The 25709-nt window shown below is 38.3% G+C and overlaps 1 protein-coding gene across 3 annotated transcripts in view; it reads right to left on the reverse strand.

Moving 5' to 3' along the window:
* LOC144085676 (neuropilin-1a-like) overlaps positions 1 to 25709 on the reverse strand; it is a 49915-nt gene that overhangs the window by 7396 nt on the left and 16810 nt on the right. For all 3 annotated transcript variants that reach the window (XM_077615194.1, XM_077615195.1, XM_077615196.1), the window contains exons 3-13: positions 25279 to 25460; positions 20104 to 20331; positions 19046 to 19204; positions 16840 to 17006; positions 8935 to 9090; positions 8078 to 8222; positions 7364 to 7539; positions 6238 to 6393; positions 4665 to 4809; positions 2820 to 2975; positions 1444 to 1488 (exon numbers count right to left, since the gene is read on the reverse strand). In XM_077615194.1, coding sequence (XP_077471320.1) covers positions 1444 to 1488; positions 2820 to 2975; positions 4665 to 4809; positions 6238 to 6393; positions 7364 to 7539; positions 8078 to 8222; positions 8935 to 9090; positions 16840 to 17006; positions 19046 to 19204; positions 20104 to 20331; positions 25279 to 25460 — 1715 coding nt within the window. The remainder of the gene's footprint in view (positions 1 to 1443; positions 1489 to 2819; positions 2976 to 4664; positions 4810 to 6237; positions 6394 to 7363; positions 7540 to 8077; positions 8223 to 8934; positions 9091 to 16839; positions 17007 to 19045; positions 19205 to 20103; positions 20332 to 25278; positions 25461 to 25709) is intronic.

Here is a 25709-nt window from a genome sequence, read left to right on the forward strand (position 1 = left end):
AATGGGGTTAGGGAGCGTCGCAGTCAACTAAATCCTTTTGCAGAGGCAAGTCTAGGCCCTATAGCAGGGGTGTCAGACTCGGGTTGGTTCGCGGGCCGCTTTAACGGTAACTTGATTTTTATAAATTGATTAAAATAACTCGATTAAAAGCCCTGAATATTCAGTTTTTTATAGATCTAAAACAATGTTTATTTTAGCTTTTTTTATATATTTTTAGATTTTACAAAATGATTTTTGAACTAAAAACACAGAAAAAAATTGATAAAAAATTACAATTATTGATTTAAAAGGGGGAAAAAAATCAGGAAATTTGATATACATCTATACTCTTCATTTTAATTTGATCCTAAAACAGAAAGTCGGCATTCATGATTTACTTTCCCGGGCCACACAAAATGATGCGGTGGGCCAGATTTGGCCCCCGGGCCACCACTTTGACACATGCCCTATAGGTTGGCTTAAGCTTTCAGGAGACAACATGGCTACGCGTTAGCGGGCGGGGCTAAGGCACTACCAACGTGCTGATGCGCCATGCAAAAATACTCAGTTTAATTTGGTACTGTCTGTTTTGCAACAAATGTATTTTAGATTTTACTTTACGTATTTAGCTGGGATAGGCTCTAGCACCCCCGCAACCCTTGTGAGGATAAGCGGTTCAGAAAATGAACAAATGAATGAATTTAGTAGTACATTATAGGAGGTATCCAATGCATTGTAACTCAGCAACATAAAGTGATGAGCAAAATAATTTTGGAATTCACATTTTCCCATATTAGAGCTCTTTTGTTAGGTAGTAGGATGCAGAGATAAGCTCTGTGGGTCCAGCTGAATGCGAACCGGTGTCTTCCAGAGAGCCTGTGCTTGCTCTAATTGACACCCAGGAGGCTTTCATCCAGCTCTCAAGAAAAAGAAAAAAACCCTCACAGCTTCCTTTGTCTTTTGAATTTTGTTCACCTCTTTTGTCTTTTATTATTCAAGATTTTAAGGTCCACAAAATGCCAGGGTTGAACTCGGGGACACTCCATGTCCCGAGGGCTTTCCAAACTTCCTGTTGGCATCATTTGGGTCCCACTGGGACACATTCAACATGTTGTGGGTTTAAAACAGAGCGTTTCGAAACACAAATCTGGACCAAAAATGTCATCTAATAAGGTTTTTACCCATTCTCTCTTTTGGTAATTATCAAAGCTCGTTTTGTATGAAGCAGAGTTTTCCTAAAGTGGCACCAGATGGTTATGTGCTATGCCTTTAATGATAGACAATGCCATCAACTACAGTGTGAAATTTACTCGCCAACATATACCTTCTCTATGCATAGGTTGGTAAAGCATATTATACCTGGCTTCTGCATCTATTTGAAAAACATCTATAAGTTTGCTCATTTGTACTTTTAATGACCATTGTCCAATTTAAACGGTTAGGCGGAGGAGGCAGGAAGCTGACCTGGTATGAAGTCCTCTATGGGGTCAGCCGGTGTGACACCTTCTGCTGCATGCGCATAGAACACACAAGAAAGGTTAGAGGTCAGCGGGTTAGGGTTTCACACATGGGCAGTCATCAATGACTCATCTGTTTGCCTCACTTGTACTTCTGAATTCTAAACATCTGGAACTGAAAATAAAAACACAAATTTTTGTTCAACTATGTTCGGTTTTAAGATTCTTGACAATGAAAAAATGAAATATACAGTAGAACAAGGGTGTCAAACTCGGGTTGGTTTGTGGGCCGCATTAACGTCAACTCGATTTCATGTGGGCCGGACCATTTTAGATATAATATTTAGATATTTTTTTAAATAAATGGATTAAAAGAACTGGATTAAAAGCCCTGAATATTCAGTTTTTTATAGATGTAAAACAAAGTTTATTTGAGCTTTTTTAAAAATATATTTTTAGATTTTACAAAATGATTTTTGAATTAAAAACAGAAAAAAAATATTAAAAAATTACAATTAAAGGGGGAAAATCAGGAAATGTAATATACATCTATACTCTTCATTTTAATTTGATCCTAAAACAGAAAGTTGGCACTCATGATTTACTTTCCCGGGCCACACAAAATTATGCAGCGGGCCAGATTTGGCCCCCAGGCCGCCACTTTGACACCTGTGCACTAGAACCTCTACTTACGTGTTACATGTTACATGTCAGATATTCAGGTTACAAAAAGCTTTGATGGGAAACCCTCTTGTTCCAAAATACGAAAAACATTCCAAGGTACGTCGTACATATATAAAAACGTAATGAAACAGCAACAGAATTTGCTGACTATTGCCAAATAGTAAAGAAAATCACACTTTCCTTTGAAATTCTGTGCAGCCTATCCCAGCTGACTAGAGGCAGGGGACACCCTGAATTGATGGCCAGCCAATCGCATGGCACGAGGAGACAGACAACCAACCATTTACCCTCACACTCATACCTAGGGGCAATTTAGAGTGTTCAAACAGCCTACCATGCATGTTTTTGGAATGTGAGAGGAAATCAGAGTACCCAGAGAAAACCCACACAGAGAACACACAATTTCCACACAGGTGGACCGACCTGGATTCGAACCCAGGTCCCCAGAGCTGTGAGGCCGACAAGCTAACCACTCCACCGCCATCATGGAAAATGTACGAATGAATGAATAATATAGTTTTTAAGAGCCACTTGATCCGACACCAATCATTGTAAAGTGTATGTTTGAGGTGACCTGGGAAGTGGAGTTTTAATCTATCCTATTTTTTTTCTTAATCTTTCCTCAATTAAAAAAAAACGTTTGGAAGAAAAAGCTTGGATATCCCTGATTTATAATATAAATCTCCACTGAAAGCTTACCTGTCACAGAGTCGTCTTCTATGGGAGCCTTTGAATTGGTGTTGCTCTGCCCGGTGGTGAAGGGCACCGTTTGGGGAAACGTGGTGGTCCCAACCATTGTGCTAGAAGGAAGCGTGGATGGGACTAGCGTGGTTGGCAAGGCCGTAGTTGTGATTTCTTAGGGGAAGAACAAATTGACAGACAAAACGTGATCATGATGCCTGTGACGGTTAAAAGTGTTGATCTGAAGAATTATTGCCTGTGATTTTATGACATGAAATAGCGAATAGGAAAAGCTCTTTTCCAAGCACTTAATTCATTCAACACTTGACGTTCGTTCAACGCTTCGAGACAGATAAAAAAAAAAGCTAAATGTTCCCATGCAGACATTTCAATTTGAGAAGTGTGCGTCTTGTTTTAATCCTGCATCTCATGACAACACTTCCTTTCAATTTTATGCAAATGATTTTTTTTCTTTCTCGGAGCGCATTTATGCAAATCCAAGTTCAATTTGCGTAATTGAATTTACACACATTACACGAGTATCAAGAACTATTAGGAAAGAATGGAAGTATGTAGAACAACAATTGCGTCAGACACTCAGTAGTAAAAAACAAAAACCAAAAAAAACTATTTTTAGTTATAGTTAGTTGTATTAGCAAACTAAATTTGTATAGCAGATTGTGGAAGAAAAAATTAAAATCCTGCTTTCTTTTCCGACGTAAAAAAACAGTAAAATGTCATCATTTAAGATGAAGTCATTTACAAGAATGGACATTTTTTTAGAATGCCCTACAAAATATTACAATAAAAAATGCGATCTAAAGATGTACAAAATGAAAGAATGTTTTTGTTACATAAGGGGAAATACTTTTTTTAAATAAAAAAATGGTCCAGGAAATAAAAATAAAAATTAAGAAGAAAATATAAAAAAGGAGGAAAACCCCACCAAAAATAATTTTTGTTAAAAAAAATCTGTTGCAATTTTTGAAACGGATTAAACTCCACAAGCGCGTTTGTATTTTCAGGGGAAAAATATAAAGGAACAAATTAAAATAAAAGGTGAAAATATGATGTTAATTATTTGAACTTTGTTTGAATGATTAACACTTTCAATCTTGACAATAACCAAAGTAAAATGTCCAAATTTTAACTGCGGCGCAAGTTGGGAGCAAATAGAAAACTCTTAAAAGTTGAAAAGTGAGATCACTTAAAAAAGCCTACGAGAAGTTAACTTCAAGTCAAATGACACATTTTGTAACTAAAGACATATAGGTATCTTTTGTCTGAATGTTTGTACTTCATTCAGGAGAATCAAATATTGTAAATCAAGTATCGTACTCCATTGTATATGCAAGTGTTTTAATTTTTTTTAGATTTACCATTGTAACTGTCAGTTATTAGAGGAAGACTTGGGATTGAAAATCAGAAAGTGAAACGCGTAGGGTAGCTTCCCATTTCCCAATCCTCTGACCATTGATGAGCAGCGTCAGCAGAAAGTTGAGTATATAATGACAACATCGTGCTGAGCTTCTGCTTCCCGCCAAGCAGTCTGTGATCTCACCCTACTTCCAGTAGTTGAGACGACAGTGATATTTTCCAGACTATTCCGCACTCCATAAAAATGAAATCTATTCAAATATGATAACACGAATGAGATGGTACTGACGTAAAATCCTTCCAACTATGGGATGGGTCTCCAAGAAAATTAAAATTATGTTATGAAACAAGAACTGTCCAAAAGTGAGTATGTCCAGCTTTAATTTTAAAGTGTTTTACTGAGCTATGTATTGATTTGTAGAACGTCACAACATCATAGAGGAGCTTTAGCAAGCATCTGATACGTGTGCGTCCATGTGAACTCACCATCCACTTCGCAGCCCAGCAACTCCAACCGTAGACCAACCCCCTCCGAAGTAGCTCTTTCCGGGTAGATCCGGACGTACCGGGTCAGCACAGGACCCAGCGAACGCAGCTCAGGTGTGTCGTGGTTCTGATTGCCTGAGAAGACCTGATAAAATATAAGTAGACAATATTCAATTCAATTGCTGATCGTTTACTGTCCATGCAAGGTGAATTAATGAATAAGGTTAAGAAAAGTCAACTCTCTTACTAAATTATGAAATAATATGTACGAGTTAGGAAGATCTAACGCAAGGGTGTCAGACTCGGGTTGGGTCGCGGGCTGCTTTAACGTCAACTTGATTTCACGTGGGCCGGACCATTTTAGATATAATATTTCGATTTTTTTGTTTTAATAAATGGATTAAAAATACTGGATTAAAATCCCTGAATATTCAGTTTTTGATAGATCTAAAACAATGTTTATTTTAGCTTTTTTTAAAATATATTTTTAGATTTTACAAAATGATTTTTGAACTAAAAACACAGAAAAAAATTGATTAAAAATTTACAATTATTGATTTAAAAGGGGGAAAATCTGGAAATTTAATATACATCTATACTCTTCATTTTAATTTGATCCTAAAACAGAAAGTCGGCATTCATGATTTACTTTCCCGGGCCACACAAAATGATGCGGCGGGCCAGATTTGGCCCCCGGGCCACCACTTTGACACGTGATCTAACGCATTGAATGGAGTCAAGCAGAGGTAGTGGACCATCTAAGACCTCCCGCTAGTGGAGCCCTACTCTCCGCGACCATCTGGAAGGCATGGAGCAGGATGTGATTCCAAAGGGGCGAGCCCAAGAGAGGAAGTGGAGTGTGCAAAGCAATGATATAGATTTCCTCTCCAGGGTGAGAATGAAAGCAGCTCTAGAGACCCAAGGGCCTTTTTTCAGGGGTCCTTATTCAATCCATTGTGCTCATTCTACATTCTAAACACAAAGAGTACCTGTCAATCAAGTTGTGGACACGCCAGAATCTATACAGGGAAGCTACATGATGTACAATTACAGGGATAGCCCTGTCTTGACAGCAAAACAGACTAATATGTCAGCACTTGTTATCACTTTACCCTATGTAAAACGTCACAAGTCTTCGTCTTAAATTGCGTCGAACCGCTGTTAATTAAAAATACATTTAAACGAACACAGTGTACGACTTGAACACGTCTAAGATATACCGGCGTCCACACTAGTATAGATTTGTTTCGTTTCAATCAGCTTTAATCTATAATTGACTCCATGTTAGCATTAGGGTTCCTTTGCTACTTAAAAAAACATGAGAAGGATGAGATGATAAATGTGGTTACAAAAGCAGAAACACGACTACAAAAGTTCATGAATGTTTAATCACATACTAGCAGCATTACATTTTAACTCTGACATTGCAGGCTTTGTAAATGTCAGTCAACAACAGGGTAAAACGTGCTGCAGATTAAGTCTAAGGCTGAAATACAGCCAATAATAGGCTACACCACAATAAGGAGAACACCCAAACATACTAAAACAGAAAATGAAGCAGAAAGACCCTGACCTTGGGCTTTGTGGTGTTGTCCTCATTGACAAAGGTCCATTCTTCTCCGTCCAGACTGTATCCCACCTTGAATTTCTTCATGAAGACATTCTTGTCGTAGTGCTTCCCACCTTGAATCACCACGCCACTCACCATTTTGTCCTGTCCCAGGTCCACCTGATAAAATAATCATTAGCATTTGCATCCACTGGCGCCAATGGATGTCAATTGCATTTTAAATGGATTCGAATGGTTTAGACGTCAATCATCACCGACAATGGCAGGCAATGAGTTAAAAAGTCTTGTATCCTTGTAGCTTTTCTATTAACACTACTAAAAGAATTGGTTTTGGAAAATGCTTCTGGCCTTCTGAGTAAACTATACAACGGTACCTATTTTACCATTTTTTCTCAGTACAATTAAATGGTTTCAGAAGTTTTTTGTAACTTGGAATTTTCATCACAAGAGTGTAATGTAATTTTACATTAAATTAGCATAATTGGTTCCACAATCTTTAAGACTACCCACAACAAAACCTTTAAAAATGATAAAAGCATACCAATTCTGGAAGAAATATCAATGCAAATGTACGTTATGTTGCCCTGCCATTGGCTGTCCACCAATTCAGGGTGTCCTCCACCTGGTGCCCGAAGTCAGCTGGGAAAGGTTCCAGCACCCCCCGTTGTGAGGCTTATTGAAAATAAATGAAGGTATGTATGCAAAGAGAGCAATAAATATAAGAAAACTTTATTAAGCCTTTTAAATGACACCACAATATTGAACCAACACAACTGTTAAACCCAATCAATGGCCTTTTTAACGAGCAGGCGTTAAACTCAAGACCAAATCTGGCAAACCACATCATTTTATGGGGCAAATGAAGGCAATTTATTTGCAGCAACGTTTGTGTCTTGCTCAAATAGTAAAATTGTGCATTGTCACTTTTAAAGAACTGTTACCAGCCTTCTGATTTGAAAATCATTCAATTTATTGTGAATATGTAATAAGAATTTGTCGTGAAAAAATGAGCCTGCTTTATAGGCTAACCATCGTATAAGATACGAGAAAGTCTGGCATCTATAATGGCTTCTGGTTGAGATGGACCTGACTAACTTTAGGTGCTTACAAGCCCAAAGGTGGTATTTACCTGCAGCCATTCGTTCCTGAAGGGTTGCTTGGTCTGATGGCCTGTCCACCCCGACCTGCCCGTCAACAATCGGGAGTTCTCGGCAACCCAGCCCCGGTTGGCATAGGACGAGGCGCTGATCTGGCCGTCCGAGATCTGGCCGGACAACATGCCCAGCATTCCTGAACATGGGTAGTCTGCACAGAGAGGAAAGTGGACGAATTTAAAACTTGCCATTGTGAACCATAGACATCATACAGTATTTAATAGAGAACACCTTGAGCCAGTTGATCGATCCTTGCAGCACACCCACCATAACAAATGTTTATACTCATAACTCTCTTGATTTCTAAGGTAGATCCTTGACTTAGAACTTTGTATTTTTCAATTTCACTCAAAGCAAAAAATAATAATAATAATTTACCAAGTTATTGTTTTGTTTTTCCCCCAAAAAACGTAAGTATTACATCCGGCTGCATATGATGTCCTTGGTCTGGACGAGTATTCGTATGGTAGTGAACATGTTGCTAGTGGAAAGTGCCGTCTCAGAGGCGTTTGACTCCAACAGACTTGCTAGCTGTTGCATCCGAGACCAATCGACCTAGAGGCCATGCTGCAATCTGTTTAACCAAGTGGACGCTCCCTGCGCTCTCCAGGAAATTCACTCACACATCACTTGTGTGCGGAGGTTTTCTTTCCCCATGAAGCAGAATACAAAATTAGAAAATGAACTACCTGAGGTTCTACAGCCGTAGAGTTCGAAACGCATGCAGATCCCTTGTTCCCAGGACATGGGCCGGATGCGTACGTAGCGGGCTAGAGTCTGCTTAGGCAAGAAGGCACGAACTTCGTCTGTTGGATTGAAGTTACCCTGAAAAATCTGAAAGCGAGATGCAGGGATGAATTTCTATTTACCTTCAGGGATTAAAAAGTCACTTTGAATTGTCCATTAGTCAGATGAACATGTTTTTACTGTTTGTTGGTAGCAATTGCAAAAAAGAGCCCTTTGAAGGACCCTTTGAAATTGCCAAACGAGGCCTGTACTTGAGACTTGCAACAAAGATAACAGACTACTTGTTTGATTCTCGGCATGATTTCAAGACATTTTTTGCTGGCCCCTTAATGATGGATAAGTCTACTGAATTTCATGTTCTGAAGTATAATTGGCTGAGTGGGTAGTGAATGACCTCACTTGTTTTGCGTTTTGTAGTTATCAAACTTTGGCACCATGTTCTGATTTAAAGCCCTAAGCTTTAATTTAACAATTTAGAGTTATACACGTCTAGTCTATAAAGTTCCAATTTGGTACAATTAGATAAAAAATCTCCAGAGAATTTAACCCATTGTAGTGCGCTTATTTAACTTGTTAGTTTCCATAGGAAGGTGCTAGACGTGCAACTTTTTTTCATGTCCAATTCACTTGATGAACGTTCGCTCATTCGCCCCTTCCCGTCAAAATGGATTGGATGTCTAGCGCTTAACATTTTGGGCCACATTTTGTTATTAATGTTGCCCGTGAACCAAACAGGTTTGACACTCCTGGTTTAAGTCACTCGGACGTATATTAAAAAATGAATGCAGTGGGTGTTGACCTTTTGTTTAGAGCCATCTTTCACCGTCACCCAGTCCTCTCCGTTAGAGCTCAGGTCCACCTTGTAGGAACGAACAAAGTAGTGCTTCTTGGTCTCTTTGGAGATGGCTCCCTGTGTGCTGATGGCTGTTAAGAACCTCAGAAAGCCCAGGTCCACCTAAGGATAAGCAGAACAATAATTGTCGAAATGAAATACACTTGAAATTGCAAAATGAAATTTTCATCCAGCATGCGGACATCTACCAAAAATGCTTTGAATGAGAATTGGCCTTTAATGTTTCAATTGAGCATATTACGGTCATTTTGGTGATTAGATTAGATCAGAACTTTATTTCATCCCGTATTCGGGAAATTTCTTGGTTGCAGTAGCAAGACAGACACAAGACACACAAGACATTGTAGACCTAGGTAAGAAACTGGAGCCACACAGGAAGTCCACAAGGTGGGGACTTTCTGCAGACTGAGACTGAGGTTACCACATAGTCCCTTAGTAGTCTGGAGGTTTTAAAGATCATCTTACTTGCCTAGATCCTCCTAAACTGTCCTATCACCTAATCAGCAGCACCGGAGAGGCCGGTGGGGGGCTTCAATGCACACAAGCAGTTTGATGATGCGGTTTAACACAACAAAAACTTGTCCTTGAGATTTTATCCAATTACAGTGGTACCTCGACCTACGATCAGCTCTACCTACGACATGCTCGAGGTACGATAAAATTTCGATCGAATAATTCGCCCTAGATACAATCAAAATTTCGAGATGCGACCAAGCCAGGTGGCCATGCCATGAGAGGCCGTTTATCATTGTACCACACTCTTTTTTTTTGCTGCATCTCTTTCGTGTATAACAGATATCTACGAGCACTGAACGATTTATTCAGACGAGTTTCGACCAGGAAACGCACAACGCGCATGCGTGGTCAAAAAGAGGGCTTTCTGGGCAATGAAGTACGTATACTCATGCACACAGCACCCATAGGCAATGGCACCCTTTCTCAGAATAAAACTTCATTGCCCACAATCAATACGTGGGTAGGCTGTTATTCCTTCCTTAGTCTGTTGGCTCCCGCGATCGCTCATTCAAGACTACTTCTTGTTGGCAAGTGGTCGTGCGTTATCCTATTGTGAGGACATTTGTGTGCATCATTTTCGGAATATTTTGGAAGGAATACAACAGCAAACAGCCCATCGACAGCGAACATGAGGGTGGAGGCGTGGCAAACAGCTAACCCGCCCAGAACGAAGGTAAAAAAAAAAAAAATAGAATTAAGTTTTGTGTAAAGTTACATTAAACGTATGCTTGAGTGTGTCTGTATATATTAATCCGAGTTAATTTAAAGTCCCCCGAAACCCCAACCCGCCCCCTCTGTCCGTCTCTCTCTCCCGTCGGCGACATCCGCCCAATTTTCGTTATATTAAACACAATTTATTACTATTAAACCACTAGTTATGTGTTACTTTGTTAATAGATGGCGAATTAGAAGAAATTAAAAAAAAATCCAATCAAATATCCTGTTTTTGGTGTTTTGTCAGAGGGTTGGAACGAATTAATTCGTTTTAGTTCATTTCAATGGAAAACGTTCGCTCGAGTTACTAAAAGCTCGACGTACAATCTCAGTCCCGGAACGGATTAAGATCGTATGTCGAGGTACCATTGTACATTTTGAACCCGAAGCCATACCGAGTTGGATAACTCGCCACGAAACCAATTATATTACGTCGACGCCAAACTGACGGCAGCCTTCTTGCTGGTAGAAACGCTTAGGATTGTGGTGATGAAGTTGTGATGCAGTGTGCGAGTTTGCGTGTCACCCTAGAGGAATGTGGGTGTGTGTCACCTGCTACAACTGTATGTGCATGTGTGGGAACCAACTCGGTAGCAATTATACGGCTGTCTGCACGCATCACTAATGACTAGTGCCTGACCTCTACAATGTGTTGTTGTTTTGTATATTTGTGTGCGTGTTTATGTGTGTGTATAGAGCTTTTGTTGGACCAACTTTACTTGCTATGAGCAAAAAAAGAGCATTTATTTTAACAACCCCATCTCTCACAGAGTGCATGAATTTGTGAGCATAAACACATTAAATGAAGTATTTCCTGTTAAAACGAATGGTTCACAAGGGAGAAATGACATTATAGTGGCTCCAGGCTCCAATTTTATTGCACATGGAATGAAAATGTGATCTTCGAAAGCTGCCAGATATGCTGAAGATGTTTTATCTGCTTGTATTATAAGAAAGGGGGATGTTTATCTTCAAAGACCACATACGAAATATGTGAACGAGTGCAGAAAATGGTATGACTTATCTGAAATGAAGAATATTTCGCGAGGTGGGAAATGTGAGCTGTGTACTGGTCTTATCGCTGAACATTTCCTCAGATGATGTTCACGCTTGAGCTGTGGCTAATCCATTTTATGACTTGACATGAGTACCATACTGTGGAAGTGTCTCCAATGTGTACTCTGTCCTCCTTTTACAGGATTCCACAAGCATCACGTTTTGAATTGAAAACAAGCGTCGTACAGCCAACCTACACAACTCAACCTTTTTTCACAATTTCATTTGCCCATCTGTCAACCGTCTAGAAAATTGCTTCAATTTTCTTTGTAGCAATTGGAAAAAAACAAGTCTATCTTTGAAGTTTCATCACCTCCACTCAAAGCCACAAGGATCGCGGTGGGTGCTGGAGCCTATCCTGAATTTGTGGCCAGCCAATCGCAAGGCACAAGGAGACGAACAACCATTTACACCAAGGGTGTCAGAATCGGGTTGGTTCGCGGGCCGCTTTAACGTCAACTTGATTTCACGTGGGCCGGACCATTTTAGATATAATATTTAGATTTTTTTAAATAAATGGATTAAAAGAACTGGATTAAAAGCCCTGAATATTCATTTTTTATAGATCTAAAACAATGTTTATTTGAGCTTTTTTAAATATATTTTTAGATTTTACAAAATGATTTTTGAACTGAAAACACAGAAAAAATGGATTAAAAAAATTACAATTATTGATTTAAAAGGGGGAAAATCAGGAAATTGAATATACATATATACTCTTCATTTTAATTTGATCCTAAAACAGAAAGTCGGCACTCATGATTTACTTTCCCGGGCCACACAAAATGATGCGGTGGGTCAGATTTGGCCCCCGGGCCGCCACTTTGACACCTGTGATTTACACTCATACCTAGGGGCAATTTAGAGTGTTCAACCATCCTACCCTGCATGTTTTTGGGATGTGGGAGGAAACCAGGGTAGTACCCGCAAAAAAACCATCGATCTCTCAACTCTGAGGGCAGCGCACTAATAAATCATCCACCTAGCTGGATTAGATCTTAAAATATCACTTCTAATGAAAATGACAGATTTCCTGTCTTTGGGGATGGTTTCCTGAGACTTTTTTGTGGCCCCTGCATACCTGTCAACCTCGGCCACTTGCTCCCATTATTAATGATTGCAATTCCCCTTATTAAGCGATAGTAAACCATACAAATGCAACGAGGCACATATTTACTCACATAGGGCACACTAGTAAAAAGTCTAAAATGTGCTCTAAAGTGGACGGGGTGCCTAATTAGTATGCACAAAATTCAAGATTTTGTAGATGTCGCTGACTGTCTGGGTTCATTGGTTGCTGACGCGCTATATTTATATAGTGAAAAGGCGGATGTGTGAAAGGGGATTTCGCGTGTTGCAGATCATGCTTAAAGCATCACAATATTAGCCGTCGATGATTGGATTGGATAACTTTATCTTTTTGTCTGCTATCAGTGGCTGAGACGATCCGGAATAGAGCGGAAATGGGTATGAGATTGGTTTGACAAAAAAAACATATTCATAAAAAAAAAAAAAAAAGAAATCCCGTACAAAAGTTGTTATATGGCGTACACAATTGAAATGATCAAAAAACGTATGAAATACGGGAATAATGCATAAGTTGACAGGTATGCCTTTGGTAGCAATGTCTATAAATTTCAGGACTAAGGCAAACTCTCGGGGCTGATTTTTATTTTTATTTTTGACAAAACAGTTCTTAAATTTACTGAATAATAGGTCTGATCAAAGTGATCTTAAAACAGTCTCAAACGTGGCCTATTTACAGTAACAGGAACATCTTCCTCTAGCTGACAGCAGTTCCGGTTATTAACATTTCAGTGCGGTGGCAGAGCTCCATTCTGCACAGTTCCTGCGCCTACTGAGTCAGTGAAGCTAATTGATCTTCCATCTTTCATACACTTGGCAAGATCGCCACTCACATATGCACTTCTAGGAAGTGCAGGAAAGGGTCTGCATTCGCTAGCAGCGTGTCTAAATGGAATCGGAAAAAAAAACAATGCTACTTCATGTCAAAACAGGATGCTGCCTCAAATATAATAGTGACGGGAAAAAAGCCTTGGTTTAAAGGTAATCTCTCATAAGACCTATGAAAGTATCAGTCCCGATAGGAATGATGTGTGAGAATTCCAAAGTACGCTGCGACCCCTGTGAGTAGAAGCGGTACGAAAAATATACGAATTACAAAGTAACTCACGATAAAATATTGCCATTTTTATGTATCACAATTCACGATACAACAATAGCGCAAAATATATGGAACAAATAAAATCCTATTTGATAAATTGTGAAATCTAGGAAAAGAATTTAACCTTTGAACAGCTACCAAACCAATGTTTTATTTCTTCTGTTTTTCTCTGAGTTTTAATAAGACGCTTCTTACACCGGTACCGAACCTATTCTCCAGATGTCGACGTCTTCCTGATGTCGTCAAAGAGATCCTGAGGACGTTTATAAATACCTCTACTAGGTCAGCGGGGAAAGGAAGCCTTTCCTGGGCTTTCTTTGCAAAGTGGTTACAATGGCAATGTGCTACTTGTGTGATTGGAACTGGACAATACATTTTAAGACCTTATTAAAGTCTAATTGATCACAATTATGACTTCTTATGTCATTTTTGCTTTGTTTTTAACGCTTTGTTGATAAGTTCACAGCCAGCACGGTCCTGCTCAGATGAGCTCACCCACATCAATGTAAATTATTCACATGCTGCCATTCATGTTTTATGGAAAATATTTTGAGCGTAGCAGTCACAATGTTGCGCTGATGTCATCTTTAAAACTGACGAGCGTATTTAAAAGACTGGTTCTCTTACTTAAGGAATGTGTTTCACACACTTAAACTGTAACAGCAATAATGCAATGCATAGTGGCTTGTCAGCACTACTTTGACAGCTCTTACGTCGGTTGACGCGATTGGTTTGACATGGTGTTGATTGAAATTTCCTTGTCAAATGAATGTAAAGTTCAAAACAAAGATTTGAACGCACTTACTCGTGAAGGCGCATTAGAAAGTTATACTAATTATATAGTTATAAAAAAAATCACCTCCCTGGCCCGGTTGTAATGTCTGAAAAGCTCCAGTATTTGAATTTAATCATTAAATGCTGCTAGGAAGTGGATTTTACCCCATTTTTGTGCATTGATTTATTGATTATTTTTTATGTGTCGCAGCTGTAGCTGCAGTAGAGGTTTTATAGCCATAAAATAGTTTTTGCTGAAGGCGTCACTAGGAAATGCACGGACCGCCACTGGTCTATCGGTGCCAAACAAAAGGCCCGAGGGCCATATCTGGCCCTCCATTCCATTTTGCATCAACTTCAAAATTAAGTCATGTGCATTCATTTCCTATTTCTAGTTAGGATAAAAAAAATCTAAACACAATTTAGGCAGTTATGAAAGAAACATTGAAGATAAATATTGAAAATCTTATTGAAGACACCCTTAAAACAAAACATCCTCACTGTGCACCAACTACAAACAAATTTTTCCACCTGGGATTGTGCACTGGTCTCCCAGAGGAACGCTCGGGACTAGTAGCCCGTGAGAAGTCCCCAGACAGACAATAGAGCATCACCACTACCACTAATATTCTGACCACGCCGACTTCCTGCCTACTTCCTGTTTCCTCCGCTATTGTGCGGCTTCCTCGATGAGTTCCTGTGCAGAACAATGGGAGCAGCACCTTTACACCGACACCGAGACATGGGCCAATCATGTTCAAAACTATTCTGTTGGTAGCAAGCTGGACTTTTAATCTGTATTTTTTTTTTTTTTAAATAAATTAACGCAAATCTCTAGAGGTAAAAAGTCTCAATATAGTACAAGGGTGTCAGACTTGGGTTGGTTCGCGGGTCGCTTTAACGTCAACTTGATTTCATGTGGGCCAGACCATTTTAGACATAATATTTCGATTTTGTTTTTAAAAATGGATTAAAAGAACTGGATTAAAAGTCCTGAATATTCAGTTTTTTTATAGATCTAAAACAATTTTTATTTTAGCTTTTTTAAATATATTTTTAGATTTTACAAAATGATGGATTAAAAAATTACAATTATTGATTTAAAAGGGGGAAAATCAGGAAATTTAATATACTTCTGTACTCTTCATTTTAATTTGATCCTAAAACAGAAAGTCGGCACTCATGATTTACTTTCCCGGGCCACACAAAATGATGCGGCGGGCCAGATTTGCCCCCCGGGCTGCCACTTTGACACCTGTGATCTAGTATATTAAAGGACCTTATGGGGGGGGGGCTTTAACCCAGTCTGAATGAGACTACAGTTTAGTGCTCCCACATTCTACTCTATTTAATATAGTATGTTCTACTCTCGCTCTATTTACGGTAGCCTATTGTATTCTATTCTATTACTATCTACATCTATTCTAAATCGACCCAATATATAGTTAACATCCACTCTACAGTAGTTGAATTCAATTCTAATGTATTTCAGTCTACCTCAACTCAACATTGTTTGTATATCCTTGTTCAAAAATAAATGTATCTACTTTTTTTGTGCATTAAATCCTCAATTTTCTACGAATTTTTACGGTAAATAAGGTAAGAATGTAAACATTATAAAACTGGATTATTTATAATAAATATCAGCAAATGTTAACTTTTGCAGTGTTTCCACATTGCATGGAAGTATTTTATATTTTTAATGAGCTTTTACCAATGGAGTTTTGTCTGTAGAATTTTCAAGGGAAAACCATTTTTTTGCAAGTTAAAGAGTGGCACAACCTAACGTGACACAAGTGAGTAAACAGGGACAAGCAAAAGCACAGACAATGCGAAGGCGGTAGCTTCAGCATGAAAATTTCATGCTGATTTTACGCTCCAACGTGCTCGGGAAATGCTGCAAATGAGTGAACAATGTCCACGTTCACATCAGCGATGCATGTGAATGAAAATCTTGGCGCTGTTCTCCAGTTTAATCTTAGGACCAGCCAAAAGTGATGACGTAAATGCTCTAATTTGGTTTTGATATTAGATCAGGTCAGGAGAGGAGGCTCCCAAAAATAGCCACACCAAATCTGATTTGAAAACCATATCAATAAGTACAAATTTCTAACCTTGTGTATATGTATATATATATATATATATATATATATATATATATATATATATATATATATATATATATATATATATACACATTTATTACATTTACATTTAGTACGTGTGTGTAATAAATGTGTATATATATATATATTACACACGTACACACACAAATATATACATATATATATACACACACATACACACACTCACATACACAAACATATATAGACATTTCTAACCTTCATTTGAAGTTCAGCTAGAAACTTTAACCCTGTCATAAACTGTAAGCATGAAGGTGTAAACTTATTTTGAAATTGGAAATTCAAAAATAACACTTTTTTTTCCCCCAAACACTATCTTACTTAAAACCACCATTTTCACCTTTAAATCCAATGCCAGACAGTGTGCAAGGCTTCAAACCAGACAAATGTTTGTAACTTGAAATCTGTCTAGCATGCTAAACCTCACCTTGTGAACTTTAGGGTAAAGGTGGAACCACTGACCTGTATCCACTCACGTATGGTGTCGTCCGATGGCGTCCAACCGTTCTCGCGATAGTTGAGGCGCGAGCGTTCCGGCGACCAGTTGCTGTTGTACTGCGAAGAGGCGGTGATCTGCTCCGAGGAAATCTCGCCCGACTCCATCCCCAGAGCCTCGGTGCACGAGAAGTCTGTTCACACAAACAAATGGTGGCCAGGTTTAGATTTTCATTTTCAACTTGTGGCCTTTACTCTCTCACCTCATTCTGAAAACTTCGATTTGAGTGCGACCTTGGCCATAAACTATTTGAAACTCTAAGCTAAACATGACATCTTACTTCTCCCCTCGCGTGCATTCCAAGGAAGGCCAACGAGGTCCAGACAGCACGAGTCTTCTCAAGAGATTTTGTTTTTGGAGCACATGCACAGTGGCGTGCACGAAAAAAAAAACAAGTCAACATGACATGAATGAGATAAATGGCATCATGTGATGAATGAGATGTTGACATGTTTGAGACATTACAAAAACAGAGCAAGCAAGAAGGATGACGTTACTTTTACTTTCTCATTAAATAAACATGAAACAAAGGTTTCATGAACATATTCCGAGTTTGAAACCCAAAGACTGATATTAAAATCAAATGTATAAATCCTAAATGTGACTTGAATTTGTATTTTGAAATTCGCACACAATCCACTATGGCACTCATTTACCTCATTGGTTGACATCGGGGAGCGCTAGCCTTTGACTGGTAGAGGCTGGCAGCGAATTATCACTGCCAACCTGCCAGCGCACGCACGCACACACATACACGTGTACACACGTACATATATATACACACAAATATATACATACTACATATATACACACAGATATATACACATGTATATATACACATATGTACATATATACACACACATATATACATATATATATATATATGTGTATATAGGTACATATATGTGTATATAGGTACATATGTATATATACATATACATACACATGTACATATTTACACATACATTATATATATACACACATATACAGATATATACACATATACATAAATTTACATATATATACATATACATATATATATACATATACATATATATACATATATATATATATATATATATATATATATATATATACACATATATATATATATATATATATATACATATATACATATACACATATATATATATATACACATATACATATACACATATATATATATATATATATATACACATATATATATATATATATATATATATATATATATATATATATATATATATATACCGTAATTACTCGAATATAACACGCATATTTTTGCTATATAATTAATTCCAATAGTTGGGGGTGCGTGTTATAATCAATAACTAATTTTTTTTTTTTTTTTTTTTTTTTTTTTTTTTTGTGTCTTGTTACATGGCCCTTAGCCTGGTGCTTTTTCTTGCCAAATAAATTGAATTGAAATTGAATTGAATAAAATAAATTACAAATTTTCGATCGAAAAAAGCATTGTCAAACTCACTTTGACGCACGGATTTTACGTCATCTCGTAGAGCCGACGCACAGATTTTACGTCATCTCGTGAAGCCGACGCACGGATTTTACGTCATCTCGTAAAGCCGAGACCACCACTGCCCCCCTCTAGCCTCGTACCCGTCTCAGTTCACCCTCTCTCAGTTCAGTGTTATAATCAATAACTAAAATAAATTACAAATTTTCGATCGAAAAAAGCATTGTCAAACTCACTTTGACGCACGGATTTTACGTCATCTCGTAAAGTCAATCGGATGATGTGTTGTGGGAGGAAGAGGAAGTGGATGAAGGAAACGTGGACGTTGATAGGATTCTCAACGAAGAGATGTATGAGAGGACAGACAAAGAGAGAGAGGAACTCTTCATTTGAAGGATTCTAATGAATAAATTTGTTTGAACAAAACAATCGTGAAACGAAGAAAAAAAGGTAAGATTTCTGATTTTCGTCAGCGGGAAATTTTAGGTGCGCACTATATTCGAGTACTGCGTTTTTCCAGATTTTTTTGGCCCAAAATTACCTGCGTGTTATTTTCGAGTGCGCGTTATATTCGAGTAATTACGGTATATATATATGGTCTGAAATTCCAGTCATGCTAACACTATTACACTATTACTACTACTACTACTACTACTACTACTACTACTACTACTAGTGTGAGGGTACGCGCCCACCTTGTTGCGTGCTTCTTGTATCCCTAATGGTGTAGTTGGCAGAGAAGCCGTCCTTGGTGATGGCTGTGTCGGTCGTGATTGTCATGGACAAGATGCCAGTGTAGGAGAGCACACGGCCTGGAGTACTCTGCCCACAGTAGCGGCCGATGTGAGGACCCACTGACCAGCACCAGGAAAAAGTACACGATAAACACATTAATAAAGCAATGGTGACTTCGGGGAGGAAACATTTTGGACGGGTGTAAATAACCATACCCTTAAGTCCTTTTATTTTGAAGTTGCTATTCTTTATAATACATCATTATAAGGTTAAAAAACATTATCATCCCTGGCATGTACCAGTTTTGTGTCAGCTGGCGGCACCCCTTGTATATAAAGTCACACTAGCAACTCCACTAATCTGACAAATTTACCCTCGTTATCACCGCCATTTGTGAGCAATCTCTGACGGATTATATGACCAATTAAGACTACTTTATCAAAAGTACAGCATTAACACCGACAGTCTGCATAGCGTTGCTGATGTAACAATTACAGAGCAAAGATGAAATACAAGGCGCTTTCATTTCTCATAAATTACGACAATTAAATCTAGCTGTTTTAGTTCAACTAACAAACAATTGTATGTATGAGTGTGGGGAGGGATAAATTAATCGGAAAAGGAATAAGTCTGTTTGAGTTCATGCGTTAATTTAGGACAGAATTGGTCGACATTTGGGCTACAACATTCTTGAAAAGTTTTCAATGTTTTCCTACATAGTCATTATTGATATATTTATTCATTTTCCATACAGCTGATCATTACAAGGGTCGCAAGGGTAATGCTGGGCAAGTTATTTTCAATATATTTTTCTAGTATTTGTCAAATAAGAGGAAAATATGAGGATAAATAGGATGAGGATAGGAAGTTATGGCAAAAAAAAACCCTTATTTATGTGAGTTACACATACTATCTTGTTGTCTCCCATATGGCTTACAGAAGTAATATGTTTATTTATCTTGAGCATATTCACTACCCACTTTTGTTGAGTTTATTTGTTTATCTGAAAACTCCTGACCTGCGGGGTATCCATCCCAAATCTCCAGAAAGTCATAGCGGCACAGTGCCCCCGGTGGCGGCGTAGTGTCGGGTTCCATGTCGAAGCTGTCAAACTCCACCAAAATCTCTGACATCTTGGGGGCGAAGATCATGAAGGTGCACTCCAGGTTATTGGGGTATTTGTCGGGGTAGCCGGGCGTTCTGATGACCCCCGAGGGAGCGGTGAAGTTTCTGGAACATTCCTGACCTGTCGGGGGTACACAGTAAGGAATGTTTTGATTATGTGGAAGTGGGAGTTTAAAGCGTCAAAGTGTGTTTGCTGGGTAACAAATTGTCACCAGGGAGATGAAGTGATCCCCCCCCCCCCCCCCCCTCCCTGGGTCAACACATGTTTCCACATAAATGACACTTAGCCTTATAACTAAAAGGGAAGCAGCTCTTATTTATCTCTTTTGAGGTCAGAAATTAGATTGCCTGGTGATGAGTATTGCTACTGCCCGCAAACAAGCTGTATTTTATTGGAGTTTGTGTCTCATTTGCCTATATACAGTGTTAGTTAGAGATGTACAGTAGACATTTTTTCATAAATACTGTTGACTGTTGCTGCTTTTGCTTGTAATTACTGGTATAAATCTTCTAGTATCTTACTTTTTCAACAACAACAAAAACAAAAAAAAAACCTCTCCAGCGATAATTAACTGCATATTTCATTGTTTTGAACCCTGGCGGAGCGTCTGTGTTTTTGTTGACATTAAATTAAAATGTCAAGGCTCCTTTTTAAAAGCGTTGCTGACCCATTAAGATGTAGACAGAGCACAATAACATATCTGGTGCCTTGTGACCAAATGAAATTATGATGGAACTATTATCCCCATCCAAAAGTAATAAGAAGTCACATTGGGTGTTTTTTTTCTACCTTGTTATTGATTTAAAATGCTCCTTTACGTCAGACATTTGTCACTATATTCTAACGTTGGTACTCCAAATCCAAACTACATTGAGAAAGAGATTTTATGGGCAAAATAATCATATTTGTATCTATGAATTACACTGCTGCCTCATCGCACGGCTCAATTCACATTGACTGTCTTCACCTTTCACATGATAATGGCTCACACTTTTGACGTTTTGGACTGCGACACTATTTATATTATAGTCGTACATGCTCTGATTAAGAATAAGGTGCCAAAACTTGATTTCTTTTAACATGGTGCCATTTGTGTAACTCATAATCAATGTGACAAGCCATTTAATCTTTATCTTCTACTCAAATAGGTTATACTAATTGTTGTTAGCCATAATCGTTTTGATTACGGTAAACGAATATAAACGTCTAAACTAGATTCATTCATTCATTTTCGCTTTATCCTCACTTGGGTCGCGGGGGGTGCTGGAGCCTATCCCAGCTGACTCTGGGCCTGAACCGGTGGCCAGCCAATCGCATGGCACGAGGAGACAGACAACCATTTACCCTCACACTTGTACCTAGGGGGAATTTAGAGTGTCCAATCAGCCTACCATGCATGTTTTTGTGAATGTGGGAGGAAACCGGAGTACCCAGAGAAAACCCACACAGGCCTGATGACAACATGCTAACTCCACACAGGTGGACCGACCTGGATTTGAACCCGGTTGCCTCTAAACCAAGGGTGTCAGACGCTTTAACGTCAACTTGATTTCACGTGGGCCGGACCATTTTAGATATAATATTTAGATTTTTTTTTTAGAAATGGATTAAAGGAACTGGATTAAAAGCCCTAAATTTATCCATTTTTAATAGATCTAAACCAATGTTTATTTGATCTTTTTTTCTTAGAAAGAGAAAATCATTTATTTAATAATTGGGTTTCATTTCCAAAGGAAACCATTATTTTAAATTATGTTCTGTATTAAAGTGGAAAACAGAGAATATTTTTATATATTTTTAGATTTTACAAAATGATTTTTGAACTAAAAACACAGAAAAAAATGGATTAAAAAAATTCAATTATTGATTTAAAAGGGGGAAAATCAGGAAATATAATATACATCTATATCTATCATTTTAATTTGATCCTAAAACAGAAAGATTTACTTTCTCGGGCCACACAAAATGATGCGGTGAGCCAGATTTGGCCCCCGGGCCGCCACTTTGACACCTGTTGACTGAGTTAATATTCATGGGTGTAAATGATGTCTACAACCTGAAATTATACTCATCTCTACTAATTTATCTTATTTATTTAAATGGAGCTGTGAATATGGGTGCGTGTGATGTAATACGCCGGTTGCAAGTTGTGTTTATTTTGTGACCTTTCCAGCCCTCTGAGCCTGTTTGCTTGGTCGCTCCTTATCGTCATTTACCAAACTGCCATTTTAACGACCCCATCCGTGTCGTGAAGTGTGTGCATTTGAGCCATGTTTGCATGGAGGACACTTGACTGGCTCAGAGATGCTGAAGAGCAAAGTCACTAGGTGATGTCATAATATTTCGGTTGTGTTGACACTTTCGAAAATGTGTTGTTGCTGTGTGTTTGTTTAGTACTCGAGGAGTACTACTTGCAGTTTGTTTCCCAGTGGGGGTGTTCACTTTCAACCTGTGACCCATCATGCGTTAACAGAACGTCCGATTTAAATGTTGCTTTTAGTTAGTACTTACTTCAAGGCTCATTTGTTGGTAAATACTTTATACATTTTATGAGGCTCAGTTTTAGTGTTGAGGGTCTACTGCCAGTTGGCCTTGCTTCTTTCTCAATGAACTTACTACATGGCACATTTGTTGTGAAATACTCTATACCAAGGGTGTCAGACTCGGGTTGGTTCGCAGGCCGCTTTAACGTCAACTTGATTTCACGTGGGCCGGGCCATTTTAGATATTATATTTAGTTGTTTTTTATAAATGGATTAAAAGAACTGGATTAAAAGCCCTGAATATTATTTTTTATAGATCTAAAACAATGTTTATTTTAGCTTTTTAAATATATTTTTAGTATTTACAAAATGATTTTTGAACTAAAAACACAGAAAAAAATGATTAAAAAATTAGAAATTACTGATTTAAAAGGGGGGAAATCAGGAAATTTAATATTCATCTATACTCTTCATTTTAATTTGATCCTAAAAGAGAAAGTCAGCACTCATGATTTACTTTCCCGGGCCACACAAAATGATGCGGCGGGCCAGATTTGGCCCCCAGGCCGCCACTTTGACACATGTGCTCTATACATTTTATGAGGCTCAGTTTTAATGTTGGTGTTCTACCAAAAGTTGGTCTTGCTTTTTTCTCAATGATGACTTTTAAAGGTGATTTCCAAGGGCGACTTGGAATAAGAGTTTAATTCGTCATTGACCACACTGAATATTTGCAACTCATCATATTTCTCTATTGAAATGGTGGTTCCAACAATCTGTTCTAGCCATTTCGCCCCCAAAAAAGAGAATAAAAAAGGAAAAATCTTTGTGAATAGAACTCTGTATGGTACTTCATAAGATAATATACATATACTGTAATGACGTAATTTAAAAAAAAATGTACATAACCAGACGAAGTGACCTAAAATGAAGACAAGGTCACTCTGAATAAGTGTAGTAAACTGATAAAAACAGGGAGTGCCCTAAATTCAACAAGCTGTTACCTCAAATTAAAAGGAAGTGATCCAAAATGAACAGAGGGTGACTGGTCAATTCCCCTTAAATTAACAGGAAGTGACCCACATGAGCTAGACTGCGAGCAAAACATCCCTATGCAATTTCTCTAGAAACGCCATTTTCCAGTTTAATAAAAAGTCAGTCTTAGTCCTTGGGGTATTTTGATGAAAGCATTTCATAACATGTTGTTGAAGACATCAGGGAAATGCTGTGAATAGCGACAAAATTGTGACTGTGTTAGGAAATGAATAATACACCAAAAATTCCCTCCGAATGGGTCAAATTCAAGTCAGTCAGGAGCAGGGAGGCACATAAATATGGCGTGTACGAGCTCTGTGGTGAATCTGTTTTTTTTCCTGGGGCAAAGCCTTCAATTTCATCGTTGTTTTGTGGCGGCTTCCTTCCATGTTGACGTCTTAAATTCAAGCATGCAAAAGGGGTGGGGATGAGATATGGAAGACCACAAAATAGCTTTGGAATTGCTTTTTTTTTTTTTAAACTTGACTGTGACCTATTCATGTTGTATATCTGCATTTTATGCTCCAGGATATTTAAATTTTCCTTCCAAAATAACTATGTGCAGACTAAGGGTGAACTAAAAACTAAAAATTAGGCTTGGATATGTATAAGAGGTTTTTCCTTCTATTGCTTTACTGTTTAAATTTTTTTTTTTCAATTCCATTTGACTCATTCAGTCAATACAGTGGACAGCTATGCAAAAGTTGTCACTTTAAGACCTTTAACCCTTTATGGAGCAGGTTTTGTTTTCTAATGTTGGATGTTTTTCTAGAACACCATTTTCCATATAGATTTTTCCTCATGTTTTTTTAACTAAAATTTATTCACTCAGTAGACGTTATTCGTCATGTCGACCCCCCGGTGCAATGTGTGCAAAACTGAAATATGAAAGAGGAAACATAGAGAGTGTTTAAAACTAGCACTCCACAGCCACTGGCCTACTTCTACACCCCTGCATTCATTTTCAGGTTATCCCTGTTGCGTTCAAGGACAAACAGACCATTAGCTAAACGAGCCTGGGGTCCTGCACACCTGTCTGCTACATGGGCGTACGCTTCTTCATCAAGGACATAAAGTCAAATGCCAATCTGGAATCAAAAGGGAGTATATTAATAGCTTGGTAAAATCAGATTTTTTTTCCGTTATTGGATGCACACTTAATGAAGTGTCTAGTGCAACTTATGTTAAATCTAAGTATGCAAATGATGTTTAATGAGTGGCAGCACGGAGAATACAGGACGGATCCCCAAGGATGTAAAAAAGAGGAAAACCCGGCGGGGGACGCAACATTCCCTAGAGCTCGTTAATCACATTCACTCGGCGTGACCACACCAACATCGAATACACACAACCATGCCATCATCAACATTCTTCATTCTCTTGTTTTACATTATGTGTTACATTTTGGTTTTCAGTATTGTTTTCCTCGGCCAATATGGTTACAAATCACAGCTATTCTTCTTTTTTCTTGAATTATATTCTTTTCATCCTTATTTTGATTTTTTTTTCCTTATGTAGTAACTATTTTGCATTAATTTGTCACACAGACCTGTCTTGAAAACTTCGTAGCGCACAGAGAAACCGGCTCCGTGTGTCTCGTAGTCAGAGACAAACTTGATGAGGAGTTGATCGCCGCTGGAGATGATTGGCGAGGGGGCGATTTTGCCACAGAACTTGCCCACCATGGGTGCGAGATCATCCGCGCCGTTGTACACTTCAACGTAATCGTACCTAAGGGGGAAACGGGGGAAAATTAGTTTGATAATACAATGTGGTAAAGTCTTGACTGCAGGAAAGATTGGAATACAGTGGTACCTCGACCTACGATCAGCTCTACCTACGACATGCTCGAGATACGATGAAAATTTTGATCGAATAATTTGCGCTAGATACGATCAAAATTTCGAGATGCGACCAAGCCAGGTGGCCATGGCACTGTCTTGCCACATCTCTTTCGTGTATAACAGATATCTACGAGCA

This window comes from Stigmatopora argus, chromosome 12, assembly GCF_051989625.1.
Source record: "Stigmatopora argus isolate UIUO_Sarg chromosome 12, RoL_Sarg_1.0, whole genome shotgun sequence".
NCBI classification, from domain to species: domain Eukaryota; kingdom Metazoa; phylum Chordata; class Actinopteri; order Syngnathiformes; family Syngnathidae; genus Stigmatopora; species Stigmatopora argus.